Consider the following 13,449-nt stretch of genomic DNA (forward strand, 5'->3'; position numbering starts at 1 on the left):
ATAATTGCTAATCGTACATGTGATAATAATTAACCTATTCAATAATTGCTTGCTAACTTTATAATTGCTAATCGTACATGTGATACATAATTAGTAGTCTATTCATTAACTGAGTGTTATCTTTTTAATTGCTGACCACGTTTAATTATTACATTCGTTAAATTATGCTACATGTCGAGAATATTGATGTCAGTATGTGCATGTGACGCAGGTCCTTTTTAATTCTGCTGCGAGTTAGTGAGGCATGACCTCACAGCACCCAGACAAGGACAAAGTCGTTTTTTAACACTGGCACACAACAACAATTAATGCACTGAAGTAACGGGAAGCAGGTGCCGAGAGTAAGCAGGTGCCGCACCGGTTCGAACCTTGAGGAAGAAACGGCGGGGAGACCTGGACGCTCGTCGTGAGCTCAGGCCCGTAGCCCGACCGTTCTCGTTCTGCCAACGGGTGCAGGCATCCACAGGTCTCGGGGTAGAATTAGGTGGCCTGGCGAAGTCATGAAGCGCACAGGAAGAGGTCGACAGGTTGCCCCGGTCGGATGAACCCCTGTCAGCTCGAGTCTGGAACACGATGGCCCGTGTGCAGCTCCCGTGGTCCGGTTGGCCGATCTTCTCCCTGCGTCGTTTCCAGGAACTCCGCCCGCCTTCCATAACGCGCTTTGACACGCCGGTCCTGGAGATCGCCGCATTTGTCAACACCGTCCAACGCGCAAGCCGTGGGAATTGTACTATGCGGCTACACAGTGTGCCTTCGTGCTTCAAGGAAAGTATCCTGCCGCTCACAGACAACGCGCGCAGGCACGCACATGCACTTTCATTCGTGAAAGTCACAGTTGCAACAATCAGGACACGAGAAACAACACAAAATACTCTAATAATTTATCGGTTCAAAGCCCAGAATTTCAACAATTATACACATATCAAAGAAACATCTGCTAAAGTGTAGCATCATATACTCTGTACATTCGATTGCATTTTCTATCGGGTGCATTTTGACCACTGTTTGTGCAGTTTACTTTATCAGCTTTCAACGCATCGTCATCGTCGCGTCAGAGTCCGGAAATGTGAGAACGACAAAGCACGTCGTACGTGTGTTGTCCAGGCCAGTCTGGCTGGGGCATCTCGTGGTGGATCAACCGCGAGCTGATTCCCGTGCTCCACGTGGAACGCGGCAAGACGTACAAGTTCATCGTGGAAGGCGGGGACGACAACACCACGTCGTCCAACTACCACCCCTTCTACATTACCGACAGCGTCAAGGGCGGCGGATCCAAGGAGACTGCATCTCTCGGCAAGCCGGTACGCACGCAATCTCAGATTCACGTGTGAGGTGACAATACATAGACGTGAGAGGCTCCCCTTGCACAACAGCTTCCTCTTCTCGCCCGACTCCCTCATATGCGCGGCGAGCTTACATTGGGCACCATGCGGGTCAAAGACAGGAAAAACAACCATATACGGGGTGTTCTTTTGTCTTTAAGCATGCAGAATCTTTCTTAAATTGTCTCTGGCAAATAACATAATTCTGGTCCTTGAACGGGATTACTCAAAGAGGTGGACATGCACGAGAAATCGATATCCATAATCGACTAATCAAATTTTTGCTAATTAAATTTCTGTTTACTTCACGGCACTTATTTCCATTTCATGAATTGTAGCCGCTGAGTTTGCAAGGCACATCCACTCGAAACAAATTCTGAGGACGGCACGGATTTTGAGATATGCGCCATCGATATTGCGGTAAAATGCGCTGTTCTCCCACTTCCTTTATTACTAAAATGCCCCTTTATGCATTGAAGCATAAAAACAATGGGGACGCCCGTGTATTTTTCGTCGCACACTTTGGGAATGAATATCTCGAAGCTGGTGTCGTCCTGAAATTTCATTCCAAGTGGACACGGCTTGATAGCCCGTTGGCTACAATGCGTAAGCTGCAATATGTGCCGTAAAGAAATTTATTTAAAAGTTATTAGTGAACTTTTCTTAAGTATTCCATTGTGCATTTCAATTTCGCATGGAAGTAATGCACGCCTCTAAATTTGAGTAATGCAGGTCAAGAACTGAGATTTATGCCATCTGCCACAGTCGAGTTTTGTTTAAATTCTGTATATAGTCTAAAAAACGTGCATAAACCATCGACAATGATTGTTATTAATGTGAGCGAATAGCACAAACTAACGAGCGAGTGAGAGAGAGATAGAGAGATCTAAAGAAAGAGCGAGAGAGTGAGTGAGCGTTTTCATGTCCGAGTCCGACCACCGACCCTCGACCGACCCTCGACCGTCTTATGACCGACCACGAAAACGCCCGCAAGGACCGAAAAAAGCTATTCGCTTTAAAAACACCCAGCATATTTGAGCTCCCTCTTGAGCTCCTTCCCTCCTTCCCTTTCTTGAGACAACCACTGGTTTGATATGAATGGAATTTGTTGCCTTTAGGAAAGTTGAACACTGGCAACTAGCTATAGGCAGAATTTTAATTTAGGACCTAGTGCGTTTAATGCGACAGGAATGACACGGACGCGTTTTCACCGTCGCCGTTGTCGCGATCCTGCTGTCTTGAGTGAAGTCGAAGCGCGGCGAAAAATGAGCGGCACGTGCGCCTCGTGTTGGTGGTCACGTGATCTGCTGCGCGCTCGAGACGGCCGATCCAAGAAGGCCTCGTGATGGCTTCTTGATGCGTGCTATCTTCCAGCACGCCTAGTGTTGTATGTAGAGTGATCTTAGCTTTAGCGACGCGACACTGCTGAAATTAACGTCGTTCAATTGGCGAAGTGCGCGTCTTCCCCTCTAGCAAGGTGTCTTCTGCTCTAGCAAGGTGTCTTCTGCTCTAGTAAGGTGTCTTCTCCTCTAGCAAGGTGTCTTCTGCTCTAGTAAGGTGTCTTCCCCTCTAGCAAGGTGTCTTCTGCTCTAGTAAGGTGTCTTCCCCTCTAGTAAGGTGTCTTCTGCTCTAGTAAGGTGTCTTCCCCTCTAGCAAGGTGTCTTCTGCTCTAGTAAGGTGTCTTCTCCTCTAGCAAGATGTCTTCTGCTCTCGTAAGGTGTCTTCTCCTCTAGCAAGGTGTCTTCTGCTCTCGTAAGGTGTCTTCTCCTCTAGCAAGGTGTCTTCTGCTCTAGTAAGGTGTCTTCCCCTCTAGCAAGGTGTCTTCTGCTCTAGTAAGGTGTCTTCTCCTCTAGCAAGGTGTCTTCTGCTCTAGTAAGGTGTCTTCTCCTCTAGCAAGGTGTCTTCTGCTCTAGTAAGGCGTCTTCTCCTCTAGCAAGGTGTCTTCTGCTCTAGTAAGGTGTCTTCTCCTCTAGCAAGATGTCTTCTGCTCTCGTAAGGTGTCTTCTGCTCTAGTAAGGTGTCTTCTCCTCTAGCAAGGTGTCTTCTGCTCTAGTAAGGTGTCTTCCCCTCTAGTAAGGTGTCTTCCCCTCTAGCAAGGTGTCTTCTGCTCTAGTAAGGTGTCTTCTCCTCTAGCAAGATGTCTTCTGCTGTCGTAAGGTGTCTTCTCCTCTAGCAAGGTGTCTTCTGCTCTCGTAAGGTGTCTTCTCCTCTAGCAAGGTGTCTTATGCTCTAGTAAGGTGTCTTCCCCTCTAGCAAAGTGTCTTCTGCTCTAGTAAGGTGTCTTCCCCTCTAGTAAGGTGTATTCTGCTCTAGTAAGGTGTCTTCCCCTCTAGCAAGGTGTCTTCTGCTCTAGTAAGGTGTCTTCCCCTCTAGCAAGGTGTCTTCTGCTCTAGTAAGGTGTCTTCTCCTCTAGCAAGATGTCTTCTGCTCTCGTAAGGTGTCTTCTCCTCTAGCAAGGTGTCTTCTGCTCTAGTAAGGTGTCTTCTTCTCTAGCAAGGTGTCTTCTCCTCTGGCAAGATGTCTTCTCCTCTAGCCCTGTCGTGCGCAGTAGGTGTTCCTGCATGTATGTAATCTCTGGAGGGTGCAGAGGCTTAGCCGAGAGGGCTGGCGACTGCAAGTAACCTGTCTTTCCACGCAGCTAGTGCCTGAGGTCGCGTAATCTCAAGTTTCGGAGACGCGTTGAATGGAGAGACAGCAGAATCGTTCGCTCCGCTTCGTTTGCGCTCATCATCACGCCAGCGTTGTGACAACAAGAGTTCGCACTCATCGAGTGAGACCTGTTCATGCTTGCCTGTGCGCGTGCCACACCTTGCTTGCTAATTTAATTAGTAAGCTAATGTTAACAGCAGTTTATACGCCGATAAAGCTAATATCTTTAATCTTTCGTACAGCTGTCTAATAATTTGCTATCGCAATCAATGATTCGCCTTTCGGGCGAAAGTGCGACTTCTTTTCTTCCTGTCTGCGTTTCAGCTTTGTAACGGCATGTGCTTTAGTATGACCGCCAGTTCGATCCCAGGTTCGGCCCATCTTCTAGATCGTAACATGCTGCTCGCATTAGTATATGTCCCAATATAAGCGAATGTTGAAAAAAAATCGCGAGCCAGGAAACGTGACTGAGACACCTGCAACCACAATTTTAAATCCAAGTTCTTTTTTTTCTCCCTTTCTCAGGGACATCTCCTGTTCGCTGGCGTATCCCTTGACGCTCAGGGTAATCCCGTCGTCTCCAAGGGTGAGTGGGACATTTTTGCGCCACATATATGCATTTTTTATGCGACCCCATGAATCCACGCAAGCACCCCCTTTAAAGGGGATGCCTGTATGGATTCATATAGGCCAATTGCAACGAAATTTTAGACCGCTTAAATTGCCTAATTTTCAGATTGGGTATACATGGAGCAGGCCTCCATGCAAAGTTTTACGTTTGAGAAATTTGGGGTTCGAAAATATTCGTAGTTACGAATACGAATCAAATATTATACGCCTGACTATTCGTATTATTATTCAGAAAAGGAACTTACTATTCGGCGTTTTCGAATCTTCAATATCAACCAAATATTTCTTAGCAACGGACTGTTCCCCGTCTGCTTAACAGAGTGCGGCAAATTATCAACTGTGGGACAACGACAAAGATTTTCGAAACATTGGAGGAACAAAATGGGTAATGCAATTAAGCTTTGTTTTCGGTTTTGCGGTGGAATCCTACAACACAACCTGTGATGTTTGCTTGTAGTCTCTCGTTTACACCGCTCTGTCTTCTGCTTTGAAACAATACAAGACCGCATGTCGATGTCTGGGTGGACGAATGGGTGGATGTCTCATTTTCCCTTAATTATTTCTCTCCACCTTGCGGGTTTCCGCAGAACTATTACGTCAATACAAGACCACGTCGGACGTCTTGCTCCGCACGCTCTGACACCCGATGGCGCAGCTAGGGCGACGCCGTTGAATTGTGGCCTCCGTTCCTTCGCTCGCGGAATGAATAGCAGCCGCAAACAGTCGAGACGCATATGCAAGAAAAAAAAAAAAAAAGAGAGAGAGAGAGAGAGAGAGAGAGAGAGAGAGAGAGAGAGAGAGAGAGAGAGAGAGAGAGAGAGAGAGAGAGAGACGATGCATGGCAGTTACACCTATTTCCAGCTCCTGGAGTCAGTACCAGTGTTCGCAGTACACGAAAACGCGGCCTTCGAGATCGGCTTATGCTACACGAGCGAGTCCTTTTTCATCATTTTGATTTCATCACTCAGCGTTTCCTAGCTGATTTACGGCACAACTGGAGCATAAAAAATTTCAAGTACAAGATTTCCACTCCAACGAATGCACCCAAATTTTCCCGGCATGCTGTGGGACGCGTACGGTTCAATACGCGATGCATAATGCCAGCTCGAAAATTTGGTGTCGTGTGGCCCTTTTAAGGGAGAGCAAAGCTGCGGTATGCGCAAAAAAATCTTTTCGTTTTTTTTTAGCGATTTCAACGGAGAAACGCAGGCCACTGTGCTAGGCCACTCGACCAGGTCGCCGACGTGACCTCGGATCACATGTCGTAGGTCTCTCCTTAACCAACTTCAAGCGGGTTCACCAGACGTTGTATCCCTTGGCTCCTAGCTCACTCATAATATGCTCCGCATCATCTACTGTGGCTGCATGTGGTTCTTGTTAGCATTCTTAAGGCTACGTCACTTGTGCTACGTCACTTGCGTCACCCAACGTGGTGGCTGTGTAGCTGTGTCGTTTGCTGAGAATAGAGTCGAGGGTTCGATCCCAGTCCATGACGGCCATGTTCAGACAGCTGAACGATGCGAAAACGCCCTTGTGGCACAGACATTTCGGTGCTTGTCAAAAGACTTCTGGCGGTTCAACTTATTATATACCCCGTACACTACTGCGTCCCTCATGTTCGAACCCTGGCTTCGGTACTTAAAACTACGCAATTTTTTTTTCATTACGTAAAAAATATAAGTGAAAAGCGAGATGGCGCGAAGTAGCCGAGGGATTCGATTTCTCGCTTGTAGTAACCATGTGTGAACAACAGACAACGAAGCGAAGGAAAGCACGACCTCCGCAGACGAAAGGAAAGCCGATAAATTATTCGACAGAGGGCTTGTATACGCCCGGAATTTTGCCCAGACCAATACAAATCTCCTCGCGGAGACGTCGACTATGGGCTGAGGCTTTCCTTGTTCGTCTCCACTGTTCAATAGAGTGGTGTCATCTTCGTTCGTCTCGTAACAAAATGAAGGTGAGACCATGGCCTCCGAGGTCGCGACGATCTCGGAGGCTCCGGGTCTTCTCTTTGCTCTCTTATGTGCCACTGTCATTTTCTTAGCTAATCGCTGACAACGGGAACGGAAAATCTCTGTTATCTGCGTTCCACAATTTCCGCTCTGTCATTCGTGTTCGAGCTACAAGGTCTCGACCTGCAGGCGCGGCCACGGGTCGCCTCTGCGAGTGGAAAGAAGACCCGAACGGCGCGAGCGACAAGGCCACCACGTGGGAGGAATACAACAAGACGCTGAAGCTGGAGTGTAAGCCAGGTCAGCCGGGACATTTCAGCTGGACCCCCGACACGAACACGCCGAACGTCGTATACTACCAGGTATTCGGTGCGATGCGTTTCCAAAGTGTTTGCACCAAGCGCTCCTTGTTCCGAGCAAACTGCGCGCACACCTCAGCATGCCCACACGACCGTAAAGATGAGGGCGTATATACGTCATCTATAGTATGCTATTCTCGCGGACATTTCCTGGCTATGAACTAAGGGAAAGCGGGGACACCGAATTCGCGTTTAAGCGATGATTACTCGCAACTCGCTGCCTCTAATCTGACGTGTTGATATGTAACAAGTAGCTTTGTCATCGAAAATTTCGTGTCGTTGAACGCATTTGCGCTAAGGATGTGATGTTATGTTTAGCCACTACGACCTCTTGAAGGCAATTTCGGTGTTCTCTTGCATGCTGCCCCTTGAGGGGATACACACATCTACCATACACTCGGGCACAATGGAAGGAGTGCACGGCATCGAAAGCAGAAGTTCCACGCTACAGCGCACGCGCAAGGCACTGCAGGACGGACAGTAACAATATCGCGTGCCCGTAGATGGCTGATGCCGTGGCGAGAGGAAGACCAAGCGTTATAACACCGGCAGTGTCCGTCCTTATTATCCTTACGGGGGGGAGGGTCCTAACGGTGCTATCCTAACAAGACGGAAGGTTAAAAAAAATACAGAGGCCTGAATTGAATAACGCTGGCATAGAACAGGGAATGTCGCTGGGGCCAACGTTCCGGCAAGGGGACTTGTCTTGGTCAGGGCAGTTTCAGCCCTTGCGAGGACAAGTTCGTTTGTCGAAATATTGGCTCCGGCGACATTCCTTTTTCGAACCACAGCTGTTATTCAGTGACGGTGCGATTAGATATTTTCTGCCACAGTTGTGGTCACATGCTTTTGGTCGTCTTTCTGTGTCCTTGCGGACCGCGCTGACGTGTTGGTGCTGGCTAATCGCAAACACGGTCGCACTTGGCGCCCATCGCCTGATCATCGTGCACCTCAAGCATCGCCGTACACAGCTCATGCATCATAACCTCACCTTGGTGCCCGCCCTACCGATGTGTGTGTTTTGTCCAGTGGCGTAGCTAGGTCGTCTGGCACCCGGGGCCCTTAGCTCTTCTGTCACCCCCCCCCCCCCGGCTGTAGTTGAGGAAGGCAAGGATATCGACAATTTTCGGGCGTCTTCAGACGTATATGACAACCCCCCCGCCCCCTACTGGCCCCGTGCACCCGGGGCCCATGGCCCCCCGGCCACCCCCTTTGCTACGCCACTGGGTTTGTCCTCTTTCTTTTTTTCCGGCGCCGTAACACTTGCATCACTGTTTGACCAGCTAGCTCAAGCAAAACCTCTACAGCAGCTTCCCACTTGGTGATATTTCTGTTTCTTTCTGGTAATTCCACGTTAATATGCTCACTCATTTGCTTTCGTTTCTTTACCTGTAGCCCGACTCTAGAAATCGGCATAATAATTAAGGAGTTTAGCGCAAATTAATACACGGACAGGCGCCCGCCTTTTCCAAAGATGTTTAAAGCGACTAGCTTTCCTTAGTTCTCTCGATGGCCGTTTTCATAGCCGGCAGCCGGACTATATTCATCAATGAAGAGAAGATGAGACTTCCATCGAAACGTAGCAATTACTACGAAAGAAACCCATACGGGTTCCTCGAAAGAAAAGCCTCGCAGTTGAAGGAAAATTGGTTCTGGTGCGGGACTCGAACTCAGGACCATCGCCTTTCCGGGGCAGCCGTTCTACCATCTGAGCTAACCAGGCGGCTAGCAGATGGCAGGGCGAAGTCGAGTATACCAACTGGAAGCAAAGGCTAGACGTAATAGTTCTGCGGAAACACGCAAGGTGGAGAGAAGTAAATAAAGGGAAAATGACACATCCACCCAAACGTAGCCCTATACTACAAAGGAGACCCATACGGGTTCCTCGAAAGAAAAGCTTCGATTCGCCCTGCCACCTGCTAGCGGCCTGGTTAGCTCAGATGGTAGAGCGGCTGCCCCGGAAAGGCGGTGGTCCCTCGTTTGAGTCCCAGACCAGGACAAATGTTGCTTGCCGCGCGGACATTCTGTCTCGTGCGGCACGTTGCAAACGAAGCGAAGTGTGGCGCGACGACGCGCGCCACTCTAGCGCCATCTCGTAGCTGTCGTCGCCGCAGAGAAAGTCTTGCGCAGTACTGCGCTTTTCTTCTTATGCTTTCGCCATACCCTCCTCCTCCGCTTTCCTCCTCGCGATCTCTTCGCTGTCGCCGTGTCTCATCCGCGTACCGCGTTCGCTCTTTCATCTTTCGCTGTGCTCGTTCGCTCGGTTACGAGGACGCCGAGAGACGACGCTGACGCCGACGCTCGCCGCAGGGACGGACGCCTAAAAGAGCTGCGCTCTGAAAGCAACTCGAGGCTCGTCATCAATGGCAGGCTGCCGTGACCGCAAAGAAACAGGAACAAACGTTGCGCCAAAAATTTTCGCAGATCGGCGGTTTCCGAAATCTATTCGCTTACTTTGACTGTAATCATCTTCGATGTTATCTGCATAACTTCTTTTTCTTTCGTGTACATGCGTGATGCTATGATAACGTCGGCATCGCTTTGCCGCCGTGCGTGCAGTGTTTCACGCACTACTTCCTTGGCTGGAAGATATCGGTGACCAATGCTGGCGAGGAGGACAAGCCTCTCGGTGAAATTATCGAGGACAAGGGGGGCCGAGCGACCAGACCTGTCCTTTTGTCGCCGCTGCTGCTTTTCGTCGGCTGCGTCCTCTCGCGGGTGCCCTGACACCCGCCGCCCCCTCCCTTGTTAACGCTGTTGTTGCGTTTTTTGTCTTATCTTTGTAATTTGCTTTTGTAACATTTCTGCCTTACTTTCCGCGATATCGTTCATGCCTGCGCACAAAGCCGTGCACGAGTTGCCTTCTTTGCCGTTTTAGCCAAGACAACCAGTAAATGATTCGCAAGTCTGCGACCTTTTTCTTGTTTTAACCTAAGCGTCGACTAGGATGTGCACATATGCTTGAATTATCTCCCGTTTCAGCCGTATGCTTGGAGGATTAAACAGCAAAACAATCACGCGCAAGTAGCGAGCTTCAGCGTGGATGAAAGGACGAACCACGCACCAATTGTCTCGATAGCGATGTCGATAGCTGATATAGGGACACGAAAGAAAAAAAAATTTTAAGCTGCATCAAATATTTACTCCTGTATTCCCAAGACGATCCTCGACTCGAAGCTCTTCCTTCACGCCACCGTGTTGAGCGTAGCACCACCCCTCGGCTGAAGAAGGCGCTACGCTTAGCGAGAATTGCCGGATTGATTGATTGATTGATTGATTGATTGATTGATTGATTGATTGATTGATTGATTGATTGATTGATTGATTGATTGAAACGTTTATTAGAAGGGATGGCCCGTGGCCTAAGATAGGGGTAAAGGATCAGGTGAAAGGAAGGATGCCTGCCTCCTTCGCAAAGGGCAGCAAAGCGTTAATTTTTTCTGGAGAATTGCCGTGGAGCCGTTGAAGCGCAGTGACTACTTCTGTCGAGGAGAGGCGCTGCTATCCACTTTCTCGAATGGAACGATATAGATTGTGGAGATTTACTGGAACGAGAATAAAGAAGAAATTAGAAGGGAAAATTTGTGCGATAACAGGAAGGGAAGTGCCTTGCCATTTGAGGTTCGAGCTGGTTGCCTACGAACGAAAACGTACCGGAGCAAATATTCGCAATTAGATCAGGCGCGTGTATGCTGCAGCGAACATCCGGAGACCACTCGGCACATACTAACAGAATGCGAAGGGGTTCGCCCAGCGAGACCAGTACGTAACGTACGACTTCCAGAAGCGCTTAGATTTAACGTAGACGGAAGTGTCAGCCGGTCAGCAGTCGAGGTAAGCAAGAGACATTTAGAGTATTGGAAGAAAAAACGCAGGGAAGAGACTGATACGATTGGATCCATCACCGGCATAAGGCAGCGGTACGAGGTAGAGAAGATTAAGGAGGTTTATGCAAGAATGCAAGAAGGAAAATCATTGATAGCATACCTGAGTAACTCAAGCAGGCTAGATTATGAATAGTCCCCGTTTCAAAGGGGATGTCCATAAAGCAGCATCATCATCATCATCATCATCATCATCATCATCATCATCATCATCATCATCATCATCATCATCGTCGTCGTCGTCGTCGTCATCATCATCATCGTCATCATCATCATCACGGAGTCTAGGTGGAGTGTTGAGTGGATGCACGTATACGATACACTACAAAGAAATCCATTCTTACCGCGGGAAGAGGATTGGTAAAGGAAAAAAAAACGCAAGAACGAAAGACTGGTATCATTGAGACCAATCGATTTCCATGTTAGATTGATCGTTCTCCCTCCCAACCATAGCTTTCTTTTATTTCTTATATATTATTATTATTATTATTATTATTATTATTATTATTATTATTATTATTATTATTATTATTATTATTATGTTATACCCGGTTTTGATCTGATTATTTCTTTTATTTTTCTCCAAAAACAAAACGTTTGCTTTTAAACTCCACCGCCCAAATTGTTAACTCCCTTGTTATCATTATTATTTTTATGCACCTAACTGAACCACCCGATTCTCGGCCAATCCCCCACTGTGGGTATGTGCCACGCCCACTCAGGACAACAACAACGACAAAAGGACGGTACGGTGGGCATGTTGGCGTACCCTACTGTAACTATTGACAGCGTGCAACAGCACGAACTACACGAGAGAGATCACGGACAGCGCTTCCCAGTGTACCTCTCTGGTGTATAGTTGGTGCCACTTCGCGCTTAGTTTCAACTTGTAACGAAGCCGCCGTAATGTTCCCCCACCATCCCGCCGAGTCGTCATGAATTTCGATTGTTCAATGACCTAGTCAATTTCGATCGGTTAAGCAAGTTTCGAGAACGTTTGCTATACCCCGTTACGTCTCAACACCACCAAGGGTGTTAATTGAACGTTTTGCCACGTGCCAAACCACCGCACCTCCTATCCAGACGTCAATGTGGCGTGGACAACGACTAAAAGCGCACACGCCACCATTGCCTGGAAACCTGAGCAAAGGATGAAAGGAAGGGAACCCCAACAACGTATTAAGAAGCGCAGTTAATTGAACGTTTTGCCTCGTGTCAAACCACCGCACCTTTTATCCGGACGACAACGCAGCGTGGGGCACTGACGGTTGAAGGGCGCTCCACCATCGCCAGTTAACCTGAGAAAAGGATGAAAGGGAGGGAACCCCAACCCACAAAGGCTCAGATACAAGAAAAGAAGGAAAAGAAAAGAAAAGGGAAAAAGAGAAACGCTTTGACAATCCCCCACTGTGGGTATGTGCCACGGCCACTCAGGACAACAACAACAACAACAACAACGCTTTGAAATCCCTGACGCCACACCGACGTACCAGAGACGGGGTTTCGACCCGTCACTAAGAAAAAAAAAAACAAGACAAGGTAACTTCACTTTCATTTTCTCTTCTAATAATTGACCAAATAGGGAGAACTTGGCGAAAATGTTTTTTCTAGTTTTTTCTTTAAAAAAAAAAATAAGTAGATGACTGTTGCAGTTATTGTCCGTATGCTTACCTTTGTTTTGGTGACAGACGAAAACGCCGAAAGGAAAATTCTGTTTGTGGACAAAAAAAAAAATGATTTCGTTTTAAGAGAAAGAAAACCGTCGCGCCATAAACGTGCCTACGTGGAAGCGACGACGTGGGGGAATACTCACCAGTACGCGTGGGCATGTCTTGGAGGGTCTCGAGAACCGTTTATTTACCGGCCTGTTTGTTTATTTTTACCGGCGCGGTAGTTGCGGAGCGTTATACACGTACCGTCCTTCGAGAGGAGCACGCTCGTGCAGCTTCTCGTCCCACTTATCTACAGCGCGTGCTTTCTCTCTCTCTCTCTCTCTCTCTCTCTCTCTCTCTCTCTCTCTCTCTCGCGTCGTGCCGTTCGTTCTCCAATTATTCACGCTCCAGCAGCGTCGCGGCACGACGCTCTTTGTTCGCTGGATCACGGCGACGTCGTTCTGACGTGCCGCCGCGGCCACCACCGTTTGTTATTTTTTGTCTCGCACGCTGTCGGCCATTGTGGCGGGGTGCATCGAGCATCGCAGGCATCGAGGAGGAGTCGGGTCGATGCTCTTTGTTATGGGCTCTCGAGGCATCACTTGCAGCGCGTCGGGCACTCCTACGTTGGCCGAGCGGTCGCTCTCTCTCTCTCGGCAGGCGGCTCACGGAGCGTCGTGCGACTTCATCGAGCAGCGCCTCGCCACCCCGCTGCTCTTAAGTATTACCTAACGGCGCATGTCTGCGGTGCTAACGGTGCAGGCGTGCGGTAACGAATTCCTACGAGGTGGGCAGCGCAACCCGGACGAAAGACAAAAGGAAGTGAACGACACGAACGCAGCAGCGATCGGGAATGCAACAGGCTCCAATCTGCAACCGCGCATTGTCCAAATTGCCCGTGCAAACCTTTGTTCGAAAAAGAACCCGAAATGTTGTATAAAAATGGAAATCGAATCAACCGCGAGATTGTGGAAGCCTACTTCATGCATGTCAACTCG

The 13,449-nt window shown here is 48.6% G+C and overlaps 1 protein-coding gene across 2 annotated transcripts in view; it reads right to left on the reverse strand.

Moving 5' to 3' along the window:
• LOC142587246 (uncharacterized) overlaps positions 1-12,712 on the reverse strand; it is a 33,062-nt gene extending 20,350 nt beyond the window's left edge. Inside the window, exons 1-4 of one of the 2 annotated variants that reach the window (XM_075698113.1) lie at positions 12,613-12,712; positions 12,471-12,510; positions 12,029-12,097; positions 369-675 (exon numbers count right to left, since the gene is read on the reverse strand). In XM_075698113.1, the coding sequence (XP_075554228.1) occupies positions 369-675; positions 12,029-12,097; positions 12,471-12,510; positions 12,613-12,628 (432 nt within the window). In that variant the 5' untranslated portion in view covers positions 12,629-12,712. Of the gene's footprint in view, positions 1-212; positions 676-12,028; positions 12,098-12,470; positions 12,511-12,612 lie in introns of those variants that run through there. The other variant, XM_075698112.1, reaches the window with a different exon arrangement.
• Between the last annotated feature and the right edge of the window lie 737 nt (positions 12,713-13,449).

The sequence above is a fragment of the Dermacentor variabilis genome, chromosome 7 (assembly GCF_050947875.1).
Source record: "Dermacentor variabilis isolate Ectoservices chromosome 7, ASM5094787v1, whole genome shotgun sequence".
Taxonomy (NCBI): Eukaryota; Metazoa; Arthropoda; class Arachnida; order Ixodida; family Ixodidae; genus Dermacentor; species Dermacentor variabilis.